General features: G+C 38.3%; 1 protein-coding gene across 4 annotated transcripts in view; it reads left to right on the top strand.

Annotated features, from left to right (window-relative positions):
• LOC139753373 (GTPase-activating protein skywalker-like) overlaps positions 1–24,661 on the top strand; it is a 30,782-nt gene extending 6,121 nt beyond the window's left edge. For 2 of the 4 annotated variants that reach the window (XM_071669783.1, XM_071669782.1), the window contains exons 4-14: positions 427–645; positions 769–919; positions 5,265–5,453; positions 5,647–5,771; positions 5,936–6,046; positions 11,513–11,683; positions 13,301–13,552; positions 15,493–15,579; positions 15,875–15,979; positions 21,801–22,093; positions 22,211–24,661. In XM_071669783.1, the coding sequence (XP_071525884.1) occupies positions 427–645; positions 769–919; positions 5,265–5,453; positions 5,647–5,771; positions 5,936–6,046; positions 11,513–11,683; positions 13,301–13,552; positions 15,493–15,579; positions 15,875–15,979; positions 21,801–22,093; positions 22,211–22,352 (1,845 nt within the window). In that variant the 3' untranslated portion in view covers positions 22,353–24,661. The remainder of the gene's footprint in view (positions 1–426; positions 646–768; positions 920–5,264; positions 5,454–5,646; positions 5,772–5,935; positions 6,047–11,512; positions 11,684–13,300; positions 13,553–15,492; positions 15,580–15,874; positions 15,980–21,800; positions 22,094–22,210) is intronic. The other 2 variants (XM_071669785.1, XM_071669784.1) reach the window with 1 other exon arrangement.
• Positions 24,662–25,106: the final 445 nt, after the last annotated feature.

Below are 25,106 nucleotides of genomic sequence, written 5' to 3'. Positions count from 1 at the left end.
GAGTACGTAGTGCAAGCTAGGAAAGGGGAGATATTGGCATTTGTGTCTGTATTTATACACTTATGACTTTATCCTAAAGTCCAGCTCTCTTCTTCCAAGAAACATTGTTTCAGTTACCTGCAATATCCCATGTAAGGTCTTTTAATGGTTGTATGATAGTATGTGGATTACCGTAGGGCTTTATTCCTGGGTCCTTTCTTGTAGTCATCCAGTTAGAGTCATCTGTATTTCATTGTAAAGTTTTCCTGGAGCCCAGACTATTAATGATAACTTAGGCTAGTTTTTACCAGTGAATATCAGGTTTAGTTATGGTTTTATTATATCATGTCTAGGATATGTGCTCCTAACACTGGGACCAGGCATGTTTAAAGAATATTCCTGTTTTATTGCACTCAAAGACAATATTCTTAGTACCTTAACTTTCAGGTAAAACTACTTGGCAATTTCATCAAAATGACTGTTGGTAGTGGCCATCATGCTGAGGCTCTCTCAGATGACAAAACTCCCACCAACCCTTCACCCTTTTCTGGCCATGTGGACATGTCAAGAATCCCCCTTCATAATCTTGCTCACTCTGCTGATGAGGGAACAGTGGCATCTTGGGAAGATGTTCAAGGACACATACAAGCGGGGAAAATGAAAGAGGTAACATTACATAGCACATTGTTACTGGTATTAGAAAGTCCTTGGATTTGTAAATGCATATATATTATTACCTGAAAGTAGCAAGTTTAATGGCTTATGACTTAATATTTCTTGATTTTTCAGGCTAAACACTTAGTTCGGGACACAGATTGGAGTCTAGGTAGTCCAGCACGTGAAGACCTCTGGCGTGAAATATGCCGTTACCACTCTTCTGAAAAGGATTTTGGTGACTTTTACTATTGGGATACCGTAAAACAGATATATGGAACCACTGGTAAGTATTTTATTAGAATTTTGATGATTATTTTAGAATCACAAAATTGAGCTGTTGGAAATTGTACATATTTTAATGATTATATGATTTGCAGATTCCAGTTACTCTTGTTGATTGAAAAGGGTTGTTGTTTGATTTCAAACTGTTGAATGCGATATTATTAGTTATTATTTATTATTATACTTTGTCGCTGTCTCCCGCGTGTGCGAGGTAGCACAATGAAACAGACGAAAGAAATGGCCCAACCCCCCCCCCATACACATGTATATACACACGTCCACACACGCAAATATACATACCTACACAGCTTTCCATGGTTTACCCCAGACGCTTCACATGCCTTGATTCAATCCACTGACAGCACGTCAACCCCAGTATACCACATCGCTCCAATTCACTCTATTCCTTGCCCTCCTTTCACCCTCCTGCATGTTCAGGCCCCGATCACACAAAATCTTTTTCACTCCATCTTTCCACCTCCAATTTGGTCTCCCTCTTCTGCTCGTTCCCTCCACCTCCGACACATATATCCTCTTGGTCAATCTTTCCTCACTCATTCTCTCCATGTGCCCAAACCACTTCAAAACACCTTCTTCTGCTCTCTCAACCACGCTCTTTTTATTTCCACACATCTCTCTTACCCTTACGTTACTCACTCGATCAAACCACCTCACACCACACATTGTCCTCAAACATCTCATTTCCAGCACATCCATCCTCCTGCGCACAACTCTATCCATAGCCCACGCCTCGCAACCATACAACATTGTTGGAACCACAATTCCTTCAAACATACCCATTTTTGCTTTCCGAGATAATGTTCTCGACTTCCACACATTCTTCAAGGCTCCCAGAATTTTCGCCCCCTCCCCCACCCTATGATCCACTTCCGCTTCCATGGTTCCATCCGCTGCCAGATCCACTCCCAGATATCTAAAACACTTCACTTCCTCCAGTTTTTCTCCATTCAAACTCACCTCCCAGTTGAATTGACCCTCAACCCTACTGTACCTAATAACCTTGCTCTTATTCACATTTACTCTTAACTTTCTTCTTCCACACACTTTACCAAACTCAGTCACCAGCTTCTGCAGTTTCTCACATGAATCAGCCACCAGCGCTGTATCATCAGCGAACAACAACTGACTCACTTCCCAAGCTCTCTCATCCCCAACAGACTTCATACTTGCCCCTCTTTCCAAAGCTATCTAATAACAGTTGGTGCTAATAGTCTGTTGTGTAACAGTAGGGAAATGAGGTTTTGGTTATGCTTTTCATAAAAGTAGAGATGATACAAGGAAGTCGGTTGTAGTTAGTTATATGAATAAATAGGTAGGTAAGAGAGTGTCTCAAGAGAAAAGGATAATGTTGAAGGAGTACGTTAAACACACAAATATTTATTTTTATTTCTAACTACACAGGAACCATTCCTGTGAAAGAGTCCTGGTGTTAAACAGTACTTTTCCAAAGGTTCCTGCAGCCCAAGGCTGCACTGCTGCCAGTAGCAATGTAGACTCCTTTGAAGTGAGAGGTTCTTTGACAAGTCTGTACTTCCATAGATACAGCTTTGCCAGTGGTAACTTTTCTCTAGAGGTGTAACCTGGAGCAGACATATTTCAGCAACACCAACACAGAGATATCCATTGATATATGTATTATAGGAAAAGAAGTAGAACAAAAAGGGGCTTGAGCAATATTTTCTTGATCAGAAAACTAAGTTGTTAAAGGCAGTTAAGAGAGGAAATTAGGAATACAGATGTGGGATATGTACTGTTAGTAGAGTGAAAATTTATGTAATATCATTTATGATTATTGAAAAAGTTGAGAAAGGTAGTGAGATGAGGTAGAAAGTGAAAGATGGGTAGCAGATTACTGGTGAAACAAGAGAATTTGTGTATGTGAAAAAAGTACTTTGAAACATTACAAGAGGGAACAGTATACACATTAAAAGTAGAGAGAGGTAGATATGAAATTTTTGATAAGCCCAAGAGTACAGAGAGTTATTACTAGTGGTAGAAAAGGTGAAATACATTTAAGTGTAGTTCATAACTCACAAGAGAAGTTAAATGAGGTTAGGAAATTTCAGTGAAACAGTACAGTGTAGATATCAGGTGGTTTGGAGGCATTTGGAAAGTGCATTGATTGATGATGCTGCAGTGTAGGGGAAGGACAGATAAAGAATGAAAATAATTTTGAAATAAAGAATTCAGCAATTTGGCTTAGGAGAAAAAGAGAACCTGGAAGGAGAGTCCAAGTCTTCCAGAAAAAAATAGAAAAGTTAAGATAATGGGACAAATGAATTAAAAGAATGCACATGATAATCTTTGGAAGAGAGTGATTGTGGATGTACAAGAGGATAAGATTTCTTTTTAGACAGGGATAGTTAAATATAGAGAAGAGGTTAGTATGAGGAATGCTGTTTGCTGGACATGTCAGAAAGGCTGCTTATGACGGGATGAAGTTTGCAAGAGAGGGGAGTATGTTTCAGAAATTATTGGAAATATGGCTGTTATTGCATTATGATCTGCTCAAGAATTGCAGTGATGTAGGTGCATGTCTTTGTACAGGGAGTGTAAGAAGTGATGTAGATGCATGTCTTTGTACAGGGAGTGTAAGAAGTGATGTGGGAGCATGTCTTTGTACAGGGAGTGTAAGAAGTGATGTAGGTGCATGTCTTTATACAGGGAGTGTAAGACAGTTGAGGATTAAACATTTATTGCTTTTAGTTTGGAGATTGCATCTTAGCCATGAAGGTTCATGTGATGCAGAATGTAAATGAGAAAGCATAATTTGTGCATTCCTTGGGGGTGGTGTCCAGAATGTAGATGAGAAAGCCTAATTTTTGCCTGCCTTGGAAGTATAGTTTCTTAGTTTAAGATTTAGTGGGAAGGGCAGATGTTTGTTGCTTCTCGAATCATTACCATACATGTATGATTTGTCAATTTTGAGTTTGACATGGAAATGGTCTGCTGCTGTTGCAAAGAACTGGGTGCTGAACATAATGAGGTGAGATTGTGTTGGCTACTGTTTTTATTATGCAGGTGTTGAATGCTTGTTGTTGATATATACCCAGTGATTGTTCAGATTTATCTGCTTTGTGTGGTTTGCTGTTTTGTTCTGTTTGCATTTAAAAGGGTTGATGACCAGGCAGATGAATAATTTTGACTGGAATGGATGAATTGTTTGTAAAGGATATGAAGGGATTTCATTTCTTGTCCAAAACTGATGCTATTAATTGTTTACAAGGGCATTTAGTGTGGTTATGGCTGTGGTATTGGTGTTTGTGCTGTAGGAAGTGATTGTCATGTATCATATGGTTGGAGTTTTATGGGAGTTGAATATTTAGGGTTTTGGAAGGTTGCAGGGTGCATTCATGTGTGTCAGGGGTTAAGAGGTTCATACTGTGGTCTGCAGGTGACAGATATTGATGAGTGTTGGAGAAAGAACTATTCCTTGGGATAATTATTTTTAAGCTTACAAAATTTTGAGGTGAAGCCTTTATGAATGGCCCTGGCTTTGCCACAAGCTATGAAGTTGGCTAACCATTTTCTATAATTTTTGTGGTGGCATCTAGCATACTTTGTGAGGAATTGTCGAGGGATGTGGAAGGGGATTTGTGGCTGGTTGAAGCCATCCAGGATGTATTGCGTAAGGTTTGTGTGCAATTTATTAGTTGAGTGATTAGGATTGAAGCCATGCTGTATGGCTGAAAATGGAAGGTTTTGTTTGACTTCATGGATTTATTTTTTTGATGATAAGGGTGTTATAGGGCAATAGGAGGATGGAGAAATGGTTGGTTTGGAAGATTTGAAGATGGATACTATGTTGACCAATTTCCAGACTTTTGGGATTTTTGTTGTGTAACCAAGAGTGGTTTGCAGTTTCTATAAGCACTTATATTGCAATGGGGCCAAGGTGTTTCATGTGAGAGTTTGACAATTTGGCAGGACCTGTAGCAGGGGAGTGCTTTCTGTTTTGATTGAGTTGTGAGCCTCAGGTTTGAATATTGTGAGATCACTTTTTCTGAGATGAGTACCATAGATATTACTTCCAATTTCTTTATTACATAAATGCAAAATCCAGTCAGTTGTACATGGACATGTTTGCATGTTAATGTTTATTATCTTATTTCATATTAAGTTTTGTACCTGTGTCCACCCTGTGTATAATGGGTCTTGAGTTCAGTTCCTAGACTGATATTCAGTAAAATAGGTAAAATGAGAATTGGTATACTGTGAAGTATATTTGAAACTAAAACATAATTGAATGCTAAATTCATGTATTATCTAATAGCTAGTTTGAAAATGTTTCAGAGGAAACCTAATATTTTGTTATTCTTTAACAGAACTTTCGGAGTGCACAGTTCAGTTGCCCACCTTCATTGATATAAACCACAAGATATCACATTCCCTGTCACCTAGGGGAGTGGCTGCGTGTGAACGGGTCATCTCTGTTATTGCATTTAGCCACCCTGCAATCACATATGCTCCATCTATATATCCCTTGACTTCTGTGCTACTTCATTATATGGATGGTAAAGTTTACATTGGTTTGTGATTTGGAGATACGTTATATTTGAATATTTTTAACATAGTTTACAAATGCTGAAAATCTTTTCAAATATTTTTTTGGTAGATTGCAGGAGCTGACATTTTGTATAGCAGATGATGTATTGGACGCTAATTAACTAATTTTAATATATTTGAATGCACATTTTCTTCCAACAGAAGTGGATGCATACAACTGCATGACTGCCCTTGTTAGTGGATCTCAGAACAGATTTCTTTCACAAACCAAAATTGCAAATGAAGCAAACTGTAGAGCAGCATTGATCCTAGGGAGAAAACATATTGTAAGTATTCTAAAACTGTTGTATGCACATATTTATCTCTTATTAGCTAGTGTAAATTTTTTTGGTAATTGTAAGATATGGTAGCTTTCTGTTTATAGTACAGCAGTACTGCCCTGTTCTACAAATACTACTTGTATTAATTCATTAAATATGTTTCATTTTAGAGAGGAGCCTTTTCAACTCTTGCTAAATTTGGAGTTCCTCAAGAGCAGATTGAGGAAGCTTTCCAGAACTGGATGTGGTGGATCTTGGCTTCACTTCCCCTCACACACTTGGTATGTATTGACTTTCAAAAATGGTGTCTTCAAACTTTTGCTTTATTTGGTAATACTGTAATGAAATTGATTTCAGTACAAAAATCTCTTAATTGATAAAGTTAATATGCCAAAATAAAAGAAAGTTATAAAAGAAAGAAAAATTGTGAAAAGAAAATATTTGACATGAATTTATACCATCTATGCAAACATGAATCTGAAATGCATTAGAATATTTATAGTTCCCTGCTCACACTCTCTCACTCGCTCACTCTAAGTAAGATAATATGGAAGATTTTAGAATTAACAACTTATGATTGGATTAATATTTTGAGAGGTAGAGGTTTAGATACTATCACAGTAATGTTTAATGAGAGAGCAAAAGTAGTTCAAAACTTAATACCAGTTAAAGGAAAATTTTAGGGAAAGAGAAGGATATCAAAAGATCAGAAAACTAATTGATGAAAATGGAAAAGAGTAAAAATGATTAGCAACAAGCCAAGAGGGAACTGAAGGGCTTAAAAATGAAAGGCTGACAGTTAATTATTGAAATTACATAAAATGATAATCAGTAGCATGGAAAGAAATGCAGAGGTACTATTCACAAATAGGATGAAAGCAACAAGCTGAGAGAGAATTAAAAGACAAAGAAAAATATGAAAATATGGAAAGAGATCCAGAGTTAGTATTAACTTGTAGGATAAAAGCAAAGGAAGAAGCTGAACTTGGGCCCTTAAAATTATAAGTATGAAAATCCCAAGAAAATATGTGATGATACATTTGATGTATTTGATAAGAATCCCATCACAATTGTGGAAGTGACGGAAAGTAACTTGATTATAGCTACAGACCAAGCAAAGAAATCTCAGTACTGGAACTAGACAGAATATGAACTGATTTCCTTAAAACAACAATGATGTTGCTAGTAAGATGAAACCTTGACAAGAGTGGCATAGTGGAATTACATAGAATGATATGTATCATTAGTACACTCAGGAGGATCTGAGGTACTGAAAAAAAAAACCAATTTTGACCTATAAATCTGATATCACATGCAACGATTAAGAAATATATATTGAAGTGCATGACTAACAGTATCACTTAAAGCCAGCATATATTTGTACCATGCTAAAGTTATCACTTTAAAAACATATTCAAAACTTCTTTGAAAGGCATGAGAGTGGACACTTTTTTCCTATTTTTTTTTACCTATTTAAAGCATTTGATAAAGTAAATGACTAAAGTTTGTAACATTGTAGAATAAAATAAAGCATGAAAGCCAAGCTATGAAGTTGGATTCAGGCAATTATCAATTTCAAAAGACATAAAGTCATAGCAAACAGAACTATGTCCCATAAAGGATATGTTTTATCAGGTATACCACATGAGGATTTATTAGTTTCAGTTGTGTATAAGAAGTAGAGGTTTACATAGATATTTTGCAGATGAGGGCAGAGTTAGTAACATGATAGGGTCAGAAAAAGAAAGAGAAAGTGTGAAAATTTAAAATAATTATATATATTTATATAGGTGTTTGCTTTGAAGAATGTATGTGAGAAATACTTAGAAAAGCAAATGGATTTGTATGTAGCATTTATGGATCTGGAGAAGGCATATGATAGAGTTGATAGAGATGCTCTGTGGAAGGTATTAAGAATATATGGTGTGGGAGGCAAGTTGTTAGAAGCAGTGAAAAGTTTTTATCGAGGATGTAAGGCATATGTACGTGTAGGAAGAGAGGAAAGTGATTGGTTCTCAGTGAATGTAGGTTTGCGGCAGGGGTGTGTGATGTCTCCATGGTTGTTTAATTTGTTTATGGATGGGGTTGTTAGGGAGGTGAATGCAAGAGTTTTGGAAAGAGGGGCAAGTATGAAGTCTGTTGGGGATGAGAGAGCTTGGGAAGTGAGTCAGTTGTTGTTCACTGATGATACAGCGCTGGTGGCTGATTCATGTGAGAAACTGCAGAAGCTGGTGACCGAGTTTGGTAAAGTGTGTGAAAGAAGAAAGTTAAGAGTAAATGTGAATAAGAGCAAGGTTATTAGGTACAGTAGGGTTGAGGGTCAATTCAATTGGGAGGTGAGTTTGAATGGAGAAAAACTGGAGGAAGTGAAGTGTTTTAGATATCTGGGAGTGGATCTGGCAGCGGATGGAACTATGGAAGCGGAAGTGGATCATAGGGTGGGGGAGGGGGCGAAAATTCTGGGAGCCTTGAAGAATGTGTGGAAGTCGAGAACATTATCTCGGAAAGCAAAAATGGGTATGTTTGAAGGAATAGTGGTTCCAACAATGTTGTATGGTTGCGAGGCGTGGACTATGGATAGAGTTGTGCGCAGGAGGATGGATGTGCTGGAAATGAGATGTTTGAGGACAATGTGTGGTGTGAGGTGGTTTGATCGAGTAAGTAACGTAAGGGTAAGAGAGATGTGTGGAAATAAAAAGAGCGTGGTTGAGAGAGCAGAAGAGGGTGTTTTGAAATGGTTTGGTCTCATGGAGAGAATGAGTGAGGAAAGATTGACCAAGAGGATATATGTGTCGGAGGTGGAGGGAACGAGGAGAAGAGGGAGACCAAATTGGAGGTGGAAAGATGGAGTGAAAAAGATTTTGTGTGATCGGGGCCTGAACATGCAGGAGGGTGAAAGGAGGGCAAAGAATAGAGTGAATTGGAGCGACGTGGTATACCGGGGTTGACGTGCTGTCAGTGGGTTGAATCAAGGCATGTGTATGGGGGTGGGTTGGGCCATTTCTTTCGTCTGTTTCCTTGCGCTACCTCGCAAACGCGGGAGACAGCGACAAAGCAAAAAAAAGAAAAAAAAATTTATATATTTATTTATTAATAAATAATGTTTATTAATATTTATTAATGAATGAATAATATTTATTATACTTTGTCGCTGTCTCCCGTGTTAGCGAGGTAGCGCAAGGAAACAGACGAAAGAATGGCCCAACCCACCCACATGCACATGCATATACATACACTCCACACACGCACATATACATACCTATACATTTCAACGTATACTTTTTTTTTCTTTTTTTTTTTCATACTATTTGCCATTTCCCGTGTTAGCGAGGTAGCGTTAAGAACAGAGAACTGGGTCATAGAGGGAATATCCTCACCTGACCCCCTTCTCTGTTCCTTCTTTTGGAAAATTAAAAAAAAAAAAAAAAAAAAAAACAAGAGAGGGGAGGATTTCCAGCCACCCGCTCCCTCCCCTTTTAGTCGCCTTCTACGACACGCAGGGAATACGTGGGAAGTATTCTTTCTCCCCTATCCCCGGGGATATATATATATTTTTTTTTTTTTTTTTTTTTTTTATACTTTGTCGCTGTCTCCCGCGTTTGCGAGGTAGCGCAAGGAAACAGACGAAAGAAATGGCCCAACCCCCCCCATACACATGTACATACACACGTCCACACACGCAAATATACATACCTACACAGCTTTCCATGGTTTACCCCAGACGCTTCACATGCCTTGATTCAATCCACTGACAGCACGTCAACCCCTGTATACCACATCGCTCCAATTCACTCTATTCCTTGCCCTCCTTTCACCCTCCTGCATGTTCAGGCCCCGATCACACAAAATCCTTTTCACTCCATCTTTCCACCTCCAATTTGGTCTCCCTCTTCTCCTCGTACCCTCCACCTCCGACACATATATCCTCTTGGTCAATCTTTCCTCACTCATCCTCTCCATGTGCCCAAACCATTTCAAAACACCCTCTTCTGCTCTCTCAACCACGCTCTTTTTATTTCCACACATCTCTCTTACCCTTACGTTACTTACTCGATCAAACCACCCCACACCACACATTGTCCTCAAACATCTCATTTCCAGCACATCCATCCTCCTGCGCACAACTCTATCCATAGCCCACGCCTCGCAACCATACAACATTGTTGGAACTACTATTCCTTCAAACATACCCATTTTTGCTTTCCGGGATAATGTTCTCGACTTCCACACATTTTTCAAGGCTCCCAAAATTTTCGCCCCCTCCCCCACCCTATGATCCACTTCCGCTTCCATGGTTCCATCCGCTGACAGATCCACTCCCAGATATCTAAAACACTTCACTTCCTCCAGCCTCTCACCATTCAAACTCACCTCCCAATTGACTTGACCCTCAACCCTACTGTACCTAATAACCTTGCTCTTATTGACATTTACTCTTAACTTTCTTCTTCCACACACTTTACCAAACTCCGTCACCAGCTTCTGCAGTTTCTCACATGAATCCGCCACCAGCGCTGTATCATATATATATATATATATATATATATACCTATACATCTCAATGTACACATATATATACACACACAGACATACATATATACCCATGCACACAATTCACACTGTCTGCCTTTATTCATTCCCATCGCCACCTCGCCACACATGGAATACCATCCCCCTCCCCCCTCATGTGTGCGAGGTAGCGCTAGGAAAAGACAACAAAGGCCCCATTCGTTCACACTCAGTTTTCTAGCTGTCATGCAATTATGCCCAAAACCACAGCTCCCTTTCCACATCCAGGCCCCACACTACTTTCCATGGTTTACCCCAGACGCTTCACATGCCCTGATTCAATCCACTGACATCACGTCAACCCCGGTATACCACATCAATCCAGTTCACTCTATTCCTTGCCCACCTTTCACCCTCCTGCATGTTCAGGCCCCGATCACTCAAAATCTTTTCCACTCCATCTTTCCACCTCCAATTTGGTCTCCCTCTTCTCCTCGTTCCCTCCACCTCCGACACATATATCCTCTTGGTCAATCTTTCCTCACTCATTCTCTCCATGTGCCCAAACCATTTCAAAACACCCTCTTCTGCTCTCTCAACCACACTCTTTTTATTTCCACACATCTCTCTTACCCTTACATTACTTACTCGATCAAACCACCTCACACCACATATAGTCCTCAAACATCTCATTTCCAACACATCCACCCTCCTCTGCACAACTCTGTCTATAGCCCACACCTTGCAACCATATAACATTGTTGGAACCACTATTCCTTCAAACATACCCATTTTTGCTTTCTGAGATAATGTTCTCGCCCTCCACACATTTTTCAACGCTCCCACAACTTTTGCCCCCTCCCCCACCCTGTGACTCACAAACTATGTGAAATTATTAACAGTACCATATAACAGTACCACTCACAAGGTTTCAACAAGGAAAGATATTTAGTGTTAAGATTATTTTGATTCTAGGAGTTGCCCTAAATGAAAAGTTAGAATTTAATGTTGAGAAAGCATGTTCTCAGCAGCCTTTCCTATCTTCCCAAAAGTGTTCCCTCCATTTAAAGGAGAAATTCATCACACTAGGTGAATCATGTCAAATAACCCTTGGTGCATGGTGATTTTATATTGACAGCTGCAAAAGTAATAGGCTTTTCCTGCAGTAATCACAGAAAAAAAAAATCTGCATTTATGGTATGCTTTCATTTGAGGTTGATTTACACATCTTTTTATAGGTACGTGTGCTTGACTGCTTCTTGTTTGAGGGTTCTAAGGTTTTCATGCGCATTGCATTGGCCATCTTCCATTTATTTGGCAAGGCAGTGACTCATGATCCTTCTGTGGCTGGTTCTCTTCCATCTCGAGGGCTGAGTGAATCAATAATGCAATTTTGCCAAAACTTACAGGTAAGTGCCATTTTATGGTGCATTTGTTGTTGAAAAATTTTGTGCTTCTCCTGTTTGATATAGAAGTCAGAAGTTGGAGTAGTACACAGTCATATACTGAGAAGTGAAACATGAAAATATATACAGAACAGATTTTTTTGACATTAAAAGATCAAAAGAAAGTAATAGATAGTAATGGTTCTATATGTATGTATATATTCGCCATTTCCCACATTAGCAAGACAGCATCAAAAGCAGATGACCACCTTAGAGGAAAAAATCCTCACTTGGACCCCTTGTCTGTTCCCTCTTTTTGAAAAGTAAAACAGGAGGGGAAGATTTCTGGCCCCCCAATCTAACTCCTTTTAGTTGCCTGCTATGATTATCCCTAGAGATAATTTATATGTTATTATCCATGGGGATAGGGGAATACATGGGCAGTATACTCTCTTTCTCCCCTATCCCATTTATAATTTTCCAAATGAAGGAACAGAGAAGGGGGCCAAGTGAGGATATTCTCTCTAAGGCTCAGTCCTCTGTTCTTAACACTTCCTCACTAATGTGGGAAATGGCAAATATGTATGAAAGAGAGAGGGGCAAATATGCAGTCTGTTGGAGATGAGAGGGCGTGAGAAGTGAATCAGTTGTTGTTTGCTGATGATACAGCTCTAGTGGCTGATTCAAGTGAGAAACTGCAGAAGCTGGTGACTGAGTTTGGAAAAGTATGTGAAAGGATAAAGTTAAGAGTAAATGTGAATAAGAGCAAGGTTATTAGGTTCAATAAGGTTGAGGGACAAGTTGATTAGGATGTAAATTTGAATGGAGAAAAATTGGAGGAGGTGAAGTGTTTTAGATATCTGGGAATGGACTTAGCCATGGATGGAATCATGGAAGTGAGACACTGGATGGGGGAAAGGGCGAATGTTCTGAGAGCAATGAAGAATGTGTGGAAGGAGAGAATGTTATCTCAGAGAGCAAAAATGGGTATGTGTGAAGGAATAGTAGTTCTAACAATAATATATGGTTGTGAGGCATGGGCTCTAGATAGGTTTGTTAGAGGAGGGTGGATGTGATGGAAATGAAATGTTTGAGGACAATATGTGGTGTGAGGTGGTTTGATTGAGTAAATGATGAAAGGCTAAGAGAGGTGTGTAGTAATAAAAAGAGTTTGGTTGAGAGAGCAAAAGAGGGTGTGTTGAAATGGTTTGGACATATGGAGAGAATGAGTGAGGAAAGATTGACAAAGAGGATATATATGTCATCAGAGGTGGAGGGAACAAGAGAAGCAGGAGACCAAATTGGAGGTGGAAGGGTGGAGTGAAAAAGATTTTGAATGATTAGGACCAGAACATACAGGAGGATGAGAGGTGTGTAAGGAATAGAGCAAACTGGAACGATGTGGTATACTGAGGTTGACATGTCAGTGGACTGAACTAGGGCATGTGAAACATCTGGGGTAAACCATATATAAGCTAAGTTAATTAGTAAAGAACATTATCCTGTTTTTCATGTCTTGCATACATGTAATAGAAATAGGGAGAGATATAGCACCATTAATATGTGTGGATTTCACATTTGGTTATAAGGCAGAATCTGATAGTTGTGGTTTTTGTGCTTATTTCTATTGATTTTTTCCAGGTTCCTCCCCAAAAGCTTTTGAAAACTGCATTTGGCATCCGTGGTTTCAGTAAGTCAGAAATCACAAAAGTAGTTGTTCAGACTGAGATGTATCTCAAGAGTCAACGAATGATGGGAGGAACTGGAAGTGGAGGACAGATGAATGTTCCAGAAACTCCATCTTTGAACCGTTCTGTCTCTCTGGAAGGTCTTCCAACTTCAGAAACTCAGTCAAATATTCAGATGATGTCTCACACCTTGACCATCAAGGAGGTAGGCTGTGGAGTGATTGATTCATTAAATTTTGATCATGCTTGATGCTTCATGCTAAATTTCAGAATAACAGTTATAATACATGCATGGCTTTGGCTTAAGATTACCAACATTGCTCAGATTTTAACTTAAAAAACTTTTCAAAAGTAGGGTAGCTGTGGACTTGTTTGTGTCATTGCTGCATACATTTTTTTTTTTTTTTTACTTTTTTCTTTGAATTATCAGGAAGTAATAAACATTCTAAGGGCTTCCTAATCTACATGGAGAAAGTAATAAATGATGATGAATTTGGATTACTTCACAAGTACAGCATAAGAAATGTAGAGATTAATGAAATAAATGAATCACTTACTATAACCTTGCTGTAACTTCATACTGTTGGCATGGAGAAAGATTGTAATTATTTTTGGAAACTAATGCTTCTTGGTTAAGAAAATGTATTTGAAAATGTATCTAGAACTGTATTCATAAGATATTTTTAAGACAGCATTTCATGACAGTTTTGCTAAACTAAAATATCGTACTTTTTATGGTTAATTTATCTTTTAAAGACATTGAAATTGATAGTTACTTATTGAATCACTTCATTGGTAGCTAATGGAATTTTAATCCAAGCTTTTACATCTCGATAACTGGTTATGGTTGTCCCAGGATCTTATATGAAAGTTTAAACATGACTAGTAATAGATGATGCTGATGCTAATTGGAAAATATAGAAAGAATTTTGATGCAAAAAGGAAATATCAAAACTTAATTCTGATTTTACCACAGTGCAGTTATATAGTTAGTTTTTAGGAAAGATTGATATACTGTGGTAGCAAAATTGCTTTGGAACTTGATGGATAAAAACAACATTCATACTTTCTTTACATATTTATTTATTATTATACTTAGTTGCTGTCTCCCGCGTTAGCGAGGTAGCACAAGGAAGCGGACGAAAGAATGGCCTAACCCACCCTTATACACATGTATATACATAAATGCCCACACAAGCACATATACATACCTAAACATTTCAAAGTATACATACATATACATACACAGACATATACACATGTACATATTCATACCTGCTGTCTTCATCCATTCCCGCCACACAATGGCACCCCCCCCCCCCTCCCCCTATGTCCGAATGAGGTAGTGCTAGGAACAGACAACAAAGGCGACATTCGTTCACACTCAGTCTCTAGCTGTCATGTGTAATGCACTGAAACCACAGCTCCTTTTCCACCTCCAGGCCCCCACAAAACTTTTCCATGGTTTACCCCAGACGCTTCACATGCCCTGGTTCATTCCATTGACAGCATGTTGACCCCGGTATACCATGTCACTCTATTTCTTGCACGGCTTTCACCCTCCTGTATGTTTAGGGCCCGATTGCTCAAAATCTTTTTCATTCCATCCTTCCACCTCCAATTTGGTCTCCCCACTTCTCGCTCCCTCCACCTCTGACACATATATCTTCTTTGTCAGTCTTTCCTCACTCATTCTCTCCATGTGACCAAACCATTTCAGTACACCCTCTTCTGTTCTCTCAACTACACTCTTTTTATTACCACACATATCTCTTACCCTTTCATTACATACTCGATCAAACCACTTCACACCATGTATTTGATGATATACCTGGTCGTATTCATTTTCTATAGTAAAAAACATTGCTTTTCCAAGCTTATGTACAGTATGCATATTTGTGTTTGTATGTAATGTTGGTGAAGGGTAAGTTGTTTGGGTTTAGTGAATTATATGGATTAATGAATAACCCTTGTACTGAATGACTTGATTTCTGGTCTTTTATATTCATGGATTCCTGATGCTTGAAAATTTTGCTTTGGTGCATCTTTTTCCTCTCTGGGAAAATATAACTAACACTTATTCTCTGAGGGTGCTGTATATGTATGCTGCTCAGTTAACAAATACTTTTATGCACGCTGTCAAAGGGATCCCGATCTCCTGCCCCACGTGTGCGAGCCATGGGCCAGTACCCGATTAACAGCATCAAATCGGTGATCGTCTCAAGGGATGAGGTTTGTCAAGTGCTTTACCAATTCCCAAGTGAAAAGGATCTGGCCCTTATTAATGCTGGTGATGGGTGTAAGGGGATGATTCAGAGAATGGCCTAAGCTTCATTGAACTGTTCATCATAATGCATTCAATAACTATATAAAACTAGTTGAGAATTATATTTACCTGTATTTAGAATTCCCAGATATAATTTTTAGACCCTTGAAAAGTTTTGAAAAACATAAAGAGTCTGATGAATGACACTTTTTTAGCTGTGTAGATGATGAATGATATATAATGTGTTGTTTGAATTTCCAGCTTCTGACACTGTGGTCATGGCTACCAATGAGAATGACAATGCACCAGCCCACATTGGTTTATACTACTGAGGAACATGGCTGTTCCCTTACAACTTTCTTCCAGGTTAGTATTTTAAGTGTTTTCATATCCTTTTACTGTTGTAGATACATATAATCTTTAGTAGCTTCGAATTTTGAAAGCTTTTCAGTAGCATGATCTGGAAGCTGATCCATTTGTCCCTACAGTTTCTGTTAAGTTGCAGTCATCACACTAAAATAGGTTCAGGTGGTTACACAGCTTAACTTTAACAACCATCCTTGAGCATACCAAAAGTAATAATCATCTTGTCAACTCTTCCTGGATCCTTCCATACGATTTTTCTTCACCCAATATTCACTTGTACATAATATTCAGTAGTACACCTATACTTTAAACCTCCTGGACTAACAGAGAAAATTTCTCTTCTATTCGATTTCATTGACACATCTTAGAAATGGGAATTGTATGCAAAATATTCAGTTCAGTACATTTATCTCTATTGATGTCATACTTTCCTGACTGTAAACTTTATTTGTATAAGTTACATCCCTTTACTGAATGCATTGGCATACATATCTTAGCAATGTGAACTGAATGCAAATGACATCAATGAAATTTTCTCTTGAAGTTGGGATATTCTGATATAATCCATTTCCTGCATTGTGAGTACATGAACATTGGATAGCTGAGAGGATTAATGCATTTCTTGAAAGAAATAAGTCAAAAATCTGTCGAGGGGGGATGTACTTGCCACCATTCCCTCTTATTGAGTACCTTTCAAAACAAAGATAGCTAAGTGGGAAAATTGCATTTCTCCTTAGGAAAAGTGAATCGGAGGGAGGATTGTTAGCCCCACCTCCTTTAGTACTTCTACACTGCAGAAAATTGGGAAGTATCTTCCTATCCATGATAATGTGTGAAAGGATGGAGTGAAAAGATTGAGTGTTGGCTGATACAGAGGTGAAAGGTATGCGAGGAATAGAGTGAATTTGAACAATGTGGTATACCTAGGTCGACATGTTGTCAGTGGACTGAACCAGAGCATGTGAAGCGTCTGGGGTAAACCATGGAAAGGTCTGTCGGGCCTGGATGTGGAAAGGGAGCTGTGGTTTCGGTGCATTACACATGACAGCTAGAAATTGAGTGTTAGTGAGTGTGGCCTTTTTTGTCTTTTCCTGGTGCTACCTTGTTGGATGAAGGCAGCAAGTATGAATATATACTTGTGTATATATGTATTTGTCTGTGTATGTATATGTTGATATTTATATGTGCGTGTATGGGCGTCTATGTACATTTGTGTGTACATGAGTGATTGGACCATTCTTTGTCAGTTTCCTTGCACTATCGTGCTGACACAGGAAACAGCGGTTAAGTATAATAATAATAATAATAATAGTAATAATAATGATAATAATAATAATAATAATAATGTTAAATGTGTTTGATGATAGAGTGGCAGATATAGAGTGTTTTGGTCGAGGTGGTGTGCAAAGTGAGAGGGTTAGGGAGAATTATTTGGTAAACTGAGAAGAGGTAGTAAAAGCTTTGCAGAAGATGAAAGCCGGCAAGGCAGCAGGTTTGGATGGTATTGCAGTGGAATTTATTAAAAAAGGGGATGACAAATTGTTGACTGGTTGGTAAGATTACTTAATGTATGTATGACTCATTGTGAGGTGCCTGAGGATTGGCGAAATGCTTGCATAGTGCCATTGTACAAAGGCAAAGGGGATAAAAGAGTGCTCAAATTACAGAGGTATAAGTTTGTTGAGTATTCCTGGGAAATTATATGGGAGGGTATTGATTGAGAGGGTGAATGCATGGCATGTGCAGAGCATCAGACTGGGAAGAGCAGTGTGGTTTCAGAAGTGGTAGAGGATGTGTGGATCAGGTGTTTGCTTTGAAGAATGTATGTGAGAAATACTTAGAAAAGCAAATGGATTTGTATGTAGCATTTATGGATCTGGAGAGGGCATATGATAGAGTTGATAGAGATGCTCTGTGGAAGGTATTAAGAATATATGGTGTGGAAGGCAGGGTGTTAGAAGCAGTGAAAAGTTTTTATCAGGGATGTAAGGCATGTGTACGTGTAGGAAGAGAGGAAAGTGATTGGTTCTCAGTGAATGTTGGTTTGCGGCAGGGGTGTGTGATGTCTCATGGTTTTTTAATTTGTTTATGGATGGGTTTAAGGGACAAGTCAATTGGGAGGTAAGTCTGAATGGAAAAAACTGGAGAAGGTGAAGTGTTAGATATGTGGGAGTGGATTTGGCAACGGATGGAACCATGGAAGCGAAAGTGAATCATAGGGTGGGGGAGGGGCGAAAATTCTGGGAGCATTGAAAAATGTGTGGAAGTTGAGAACGTTATCTTGGAAAGCAAAAATGGGTATGTTTGAAGGATAGTGGTTCCAACAATGATGTATGATTGCGAGGCGTGGGCTATAGATAGAGTTGTGCGGAGGAGGGTGGATGTGCTGGAAATGAGATGTTTGAGGACAATATGTGGTGTGAGGTGGTTTGATCGAATAAGTAATGAGATGTGTGGTAATAAAAAGAGTGTGGTTGAGAGAGCAGAAAAGGGTCTTTTGAAATGGTTTGGTCACATGGAGAGAATGAGTGAGGAAAGATTGACCAAGAGGATATATGTGTGAGAGGTGGAGGGAATGAGGAGAAGTGGGAGACCAAATTGGAGGTGGAAAGATGGAGTGAAAAAGATTTTGAGTGATTGGGGCCTGAACATACAGGATGGGGAAAGGTGTGCAAGGAATAGAGTGAATAGGAACGATATGGTATACTGGGGTCGACGTGCTGTCAATGGATTGAACCAGGGCATGTGAAGCGTCTGGGGTACACCATGGAAAGTTTTGTGGGGCCTGGGTGTGGAAAGGGAGCTGTGGTTTCGGTGCATTACACATGATTGCTAGAGACTGATTGTAAACGAATGTGGCCTTTGTAGTCTTTTCCTAGCAATACCTCGCAGACATACGGGGTAGGGGGTTGTCATTTCATGTGTGGCGGGGTGGCAACGGGTATGAATAAGAGCAGAAAGTATGAATTATGTACATATGTATATATGTGTATGTCTGTGTGTTTATATATATGTATATGTTGAGATGTATAGGTATGTACATGTGCGTGTGTGGACGTGTATGTATATACATGTGTATGTGGGTGGGTTGGCCATTCTTTCGTCTGTTTCCTTGTGCTGTCTCACTAATGCAGGAGACAGCGACAAAGTATAATAAAAAAAATTAATAATGATAATAATATATGTATTTCATGTTTCCTGGCATTACCTCACTGATGCAGGGGATGGCAATGCTGTTTCCTGTGGAGTAGGGTGGCGCCAGGAATGGTTAATGCGAGCGATTATGGATGTGTATATATGTATATGTATGTGTATCTATGTGTATATATGAACATGTATGTGTGTTTATATATATATTTGTGCATATGAGTGAATGGTCATTCTTTTTCTGTTTCCTGGCACTACCTTGCTGACAAAGGAAATGGTGACCAAGTATAATAATGATAATAAAAAAAAAAAAAAAAATGATAAAAATAGAAATCATAGTAATGATTATAATAATATTTATTTATTTTGCTTTGTCGCTGTCTCCCGCGTTAGCGAGGTAGCGCAAGGAAACAGACGAAAGAATGGCCCAACCCACCCACATACACATGTATATACATAAACGTCCACACACGCAAATATACAAACCTATACATCTCAATGTATACATATATATACACGCACACAGACATATACATATATACACATGTACATAATTCATACTATCTGCCTTTATTCATTCCCATTGCAACCCCACCACACATGAAATAACAACCCCCTCCCCCCTCATGTGCGTGAGGTAGCGCTAGGACAGAAAGAATACTTCCCATGTATTTCCTGCATGTTTTAAAGGCGACCAAAAGGGGAGGGAGTGTGGGCTGGAAATCCTCCCCTACCGTTTTGATTTATCTGAAAGAAGGAACAGAGAAGGGGACCCAGTGAGGATATTCCCTCAGAGTCTTAGTCCTTTGTTCTTATTGCTATCTCCTAATGTGGGAAATGGCGAATATGTATGAAAAAACAAATTATTTATAATTACTATAGGCCCAGTTTCTGTAAGAGTCCTGATGTTTCCCAAAACCTATAGGCTCTTCCAGCCCAAGGCTGTACTACTTTCTGTAGCAGGAAAATGTAGAATCTTTTGGAGAGAGAAGTTTTTCGACAAGAATGTACTCCCAATGATACAGCCATGCCAGTGGTAACTTTTCTGTCTTAGTGTAACTCATTGTAAGTGGAGGCCAACAACACCAGTATATATACTAGACACCACCCTCCTTAACAGAGATATAAAAAAGAGTGGTTGGCCAATTTCATAGCTGGCTGCCATGCCAGTCACTCAGAATGGTCACCTCTAAAACACTTAAACTCTACAATGGAGTTCCCTAAGGAGCAGTTATTTCTCCAGCTGTCTTCAGTCTTTTCCTACAAGACTTCCCATTACCTCAGACAAGCCTCAACATGAAGGTTATTTCATGTATAGACGATCTCACAGTCACATTACAGCCAACATCAAACATGCTGCATTACGTATCACAGGTAGGACATTGGCTATAGACTGCTTTTCCACAGAAATCTTCAGTTGTTCTTTTTATGCCAGACAGACATGGATGGACAGTCTCATCCTCTGACCAAAACGCCAACTGTTCTAGGCATCACGTATGATACACACATGCTATTCACTCCCCAGATCAGTAATATCAACACAAAAGCAACGACAAACTAAATGCCCTCAGAATATTATCATCTTGCTTTCTCAATCAGATTGCACATACTACCACATTTCACTCTTATGCTCTGTTCTTATATAATCTATCTACCTCGCATCACTTATTGTCCTCAATCATTTAATTTCAACACACATTCACATCCACATACTGCTGTCAGAATCCTTTAACTTCAGACATTCCCATCTTTACCTTTGCAGACACTGGCCTCTCCTTCCACAAATTCCTCATTGCACTCGGGACCTTTGCCTGCTTTCCCTTGCAATGATTCACTTCATACCCCTTAGTTCCATCTGCTGTCATATCCTCTTCCTGTAGCATAAAGCAATCCACTTTCTCCATGCCCTCTCCATGCAAACCCACACTCAGACCAAGCTGTCTCCTCCTCCTCCTCCTCCCTGCTACACTTCATTACCTTACTTTTGTTCATGTTTGATTTCAACCAGCTCCATTCACATAATCCCAAACTCAGACAGTAGCTTTTGGAGTTTCTTTATTGAGTCTACCGCTGGAGCCTTGTCATCAGCAAATATCAACAGATTCACCTTCCAGGCTTCCTCATCCTTAGTACTAAGGTACTGTAGACCTGCCCTTTGCTTCAAGACTCTTTCATTTGAATCCCTCATAACCCTGTTCATGAACATCTGTAACATCCTTGGTAACATTACACTTTTTTATGTAAACTCGCCTTCATCTAGAACCACCCAACCTCCTCCCTTCCTACTCCCAGATATGCTTTACTGTCCTGGGAAAAACTGTAGCAACTCCCACAAGGCATTTCTTCCCTCCTTTATCATCTGCTTTTATCTTACACTTACTTCATTGATTTTTTTTTTTCTTTTTTTTTTAGGATGTATGGTTGGTCCATCATTATATATAATATCTATTTAAGATATATAAAGCACAAAACTTAAAGATAAGAGATGCTAATGTATCTCAGTTTACAGAATAGAAACACTGCAAAAGGAGACACTGTTCTTGTGCACAAAACATTATATTAAACATAATACTCTTAAATGCATTGCATCACTTAAGATTTAGAGGTTTTATAAACAGCTTTGAGAGTGGTTTCAATATCATGCTCAAATTTTTCTTTTCTTTCCCCAAAACAGCGTGTAGAAAAGCATGAGCCAACTCTCCTCTGCATCCGCACTGTGGATGATTATGTGTTTGGAGCTTACTGCTCCACTGCATGGGCCCAGAGGCACCATAAGGATGAGTTTGGAAATTGGCAGACATACTTTGGCACAGGTGAAACTTTCTTGTTTACCCTGCGACCAACTGTTGCCAAGTACCAATGGGTCGGCATCTCCAGGCAGCAAGATAATGCAGCACTTTCATCAGTAGAGCACTCAGCAGAGCTCTTTATGCATGCAGACAATAACATGATCACCATTGGTGGAGGGTGAGTATTAATTTTTGTAATGGTCTAAAAGCTTTGTTTGGATAAGATAAGACATTTCTCATTGATTAACATTATTATATGTAGATGATTTCTGAACTTATAATTTTCCTTTCACAGAAATGGTCAGGGAATCATGCTGGATCGTGATTTCCGCTATGGCAAAACAGAAACGTGCCAGACTTTTGAAAATCCTCCTCTCGCGCCAAATGGTGACTTTGAAGTTAAAGTCATTGAAGTTTACAGCCTGGTTGGTATGTAAGTAATAAAGATCCCACAGAAAGTTGGACAACATGTTATTAGATTATACTGTTTTGTAGTTCTGTTCCATAAGTTAGAATATGATACCATAAGCTGTTTCTGATATTTTATTTATTGATAGTTAAGAATAATTAGAGATAAACATATCACACTTATTATAAGTAGGCAGAATAATCCAAAGAACTCACACAGTCAGAAGTAGACATTGTAGATATTTGTATCTACTGAAAATTATTATGAAATGACTTACCCAAGATTAGACTTATTTGTAGTATTTTGTATATGTATATATATGTTTTGTTGCCAAATTTTTTCTTTAGGTATATTTTGAATGCCACTCTTCTCAAAGGTAAATGATCTGGCATGTGTACTTGTGCACATGATCAGTATAAAAGCCTAGTCAATATCTGCATTCATACTGCCATTGGTAATACGAGACCTATCATATGCAAAGTTTGTGGCAGATATTAGTCATGTACCTGTTTATATGTGAGCAGGTCATTGGCATTTCACACATTGTGAAATAAGGAATCTCATGGAAGTAGTTTAAGAATTATAGAAAGATGGCCAAGTGATGAAGCAGCAATAAGTTGAATTGGTGGAAATGATAGCATTTATACTCACCACCTCACCCAATGATTTACTGTTAGATTTATATCTTATGCAAAGACAGATGTTGCACTTATTTTAAATAGTGGTTATAGTAATAGATGCTATGCATCTGTAGTTAGCTCATTTAATGCATTAAATGTCATTCAGAACAATTAGTTATTAATCAAAAGTAATATGTTGTGATAATGGACTTATTTGAAGTGTTGAAACCTCACATTGCAGGTTTCATTTACTTTCCATGCTGATGACTGTTAGGTTTAGAGGGTCCATTTATATGAAAAAATATAAAGAAGTATTTCATTTCATAATTTGCAGAATAATCTGTTTGAGTCGTATTTTGAAATACGTAAAATTTGAATACTTGATGGGAGTTTTTTAGACAACATTTAATTTTCCTATTTATGAGTTGCAAAGTGAGGATTTTGATGTATCATATTTATTTAAAAGTGTACTCCCTTTCTTTGCAAGTCCTCTTAGTGTTTAGGAAGTGTTACACACATTAGTGTGAGAATACCGTTTTTTCAAACCATTCAGTTTAGGTGGTGTAATTAAGTGGCTTCTGAAAGATTTGAAGAGCAGCTCTATGCAGCTTGATTTTTCTCATGGAAAATATTCATTTGGGCATTGTGATCATAATAATGATGCCTATTTTTAATATATGCTCTTAATCATTAGTAGATACACAGTTAAATGTGCAGTTTTCTGTGAAGAAACTTGACCAATTCTCAGTAATTTTATTTAAAAAGGACCAAATGTAATAATATGCAATATTTTGTGAGCAAAGTATAGGTGTGTAACTGTACAAAAATTTGCCTGCTTAAATTATTCATTTCAGGTTCTTGCAACTGTTTGTGATATATATGATTTTGTTTAAAGTGGACACCTTTCATGGAGTGCTGCAGTGTATATGTCATTCTTAGCTAGTTTGATGTACACAAGTTAGATAAATTCACACTTTTTGAGTGTTGTGGATTAGTGAGATTGACATTAAATGTGATATTTCGTGTGATTAAGGAATTAGTAACTAGTGCTTTACACATTGTTCAAATAAAGGCATATAATGCATAACTGTAATCCTTGAAGTGGGAATACAAAACAGGTAGTGAGATGGGAGTTTAATCAAGTTACAGTTTTTTGTAATAAGCATTTTTACAGCTGTAGCCTCATCACAAGTGGTTCAGACTGTAAAAAGAAAAAGCTCTTATACTTTGGCTATTGTATATAATGTTCCTTATGTCAAATATCTTTTTCATGTCCACTTCGATGATTTATATTTCATGAAGATTATCAGTGTATGTATGTATATATGTATGTATATGTATTTAGCTAAGTAGCTCCTGGACCTGGAACCTCTAGGCTGTTTTTCATGTAAGAGTAGGGTGAGTTGGATTCATATTGGGTGGGAAGATTTCTGACATTGATCTGCCCCATACTGTCCACTGATATTGATAAAGCCTCATCAAAGGTGTCTTTCTGCTTGGTGTTACCATTTGAATGCAAGACTAGGGAAACCTAATATATATTCCCATTTATTCTTTTTGCCGTAGGAGACTTAAAGAGGTGGTAGCAAGGGGGCACTGGAAATCCTTCCCTCCAGTTTTTACTTTTCCAAAAGAAGGAACAGAGGAGGGGGCCAAGTGAGGATATTCCCTCAAAGGCTCTCCTCTGTTCTTAACGCTACCTCGCCAACGCGAGAAATGGTAAATAGTATGAAAAAAAAAAATATATATATATATATATATATATATATATATATATATATATATATATATATATATATATATATATATATATATAAGGATATCACCCTCAAAGGCCCAGTCATTTGTTTTTGACACAACGTTGCAAATTCAGAAAAAAACATGCATCAAAAAAAGAATTATGTAATCTGTTATTCCTTGGGATAAGGGAGAGAGAATGCTGCCAATGTAACTCCTGGATATCATGGAAGGCGAGTCCGAGGGGCTAGAAATTCTCCCCTCCAGTTTCTCTTGAAAAGGAGGAGCCATATGTGGGTTTTTCCTGTAAGGCACAGTCATTTGTTTTGGATGCTACCTCACTTAAGTGGGAAATTCTGCACAAATATATTTAAAATGGGTTCAACCTACTGAGTGAAAAGTCACCTTCATTTAGGCTGTATCCT

Source organism: Panulirus ornatus, chromosome 14 (genome assembly GCF_036320965.1).
Source record: "Panulirus ornatus isolate Po-2019 chromosome 14, ASM3632096v1, whole genome shotgun sequence".
Lineage (NCBI taxonomy): Eukaryota > Metazoa > Arthropoda > Malacostraca > Decapoda > Palinuridae > Panulirus > Panulirus ornatus.
The sequence above is the reverse complement of the archived record's forward strand: the minus strand, read 5'-3'. Positions and strand labels throughout refer to the sequence as shown.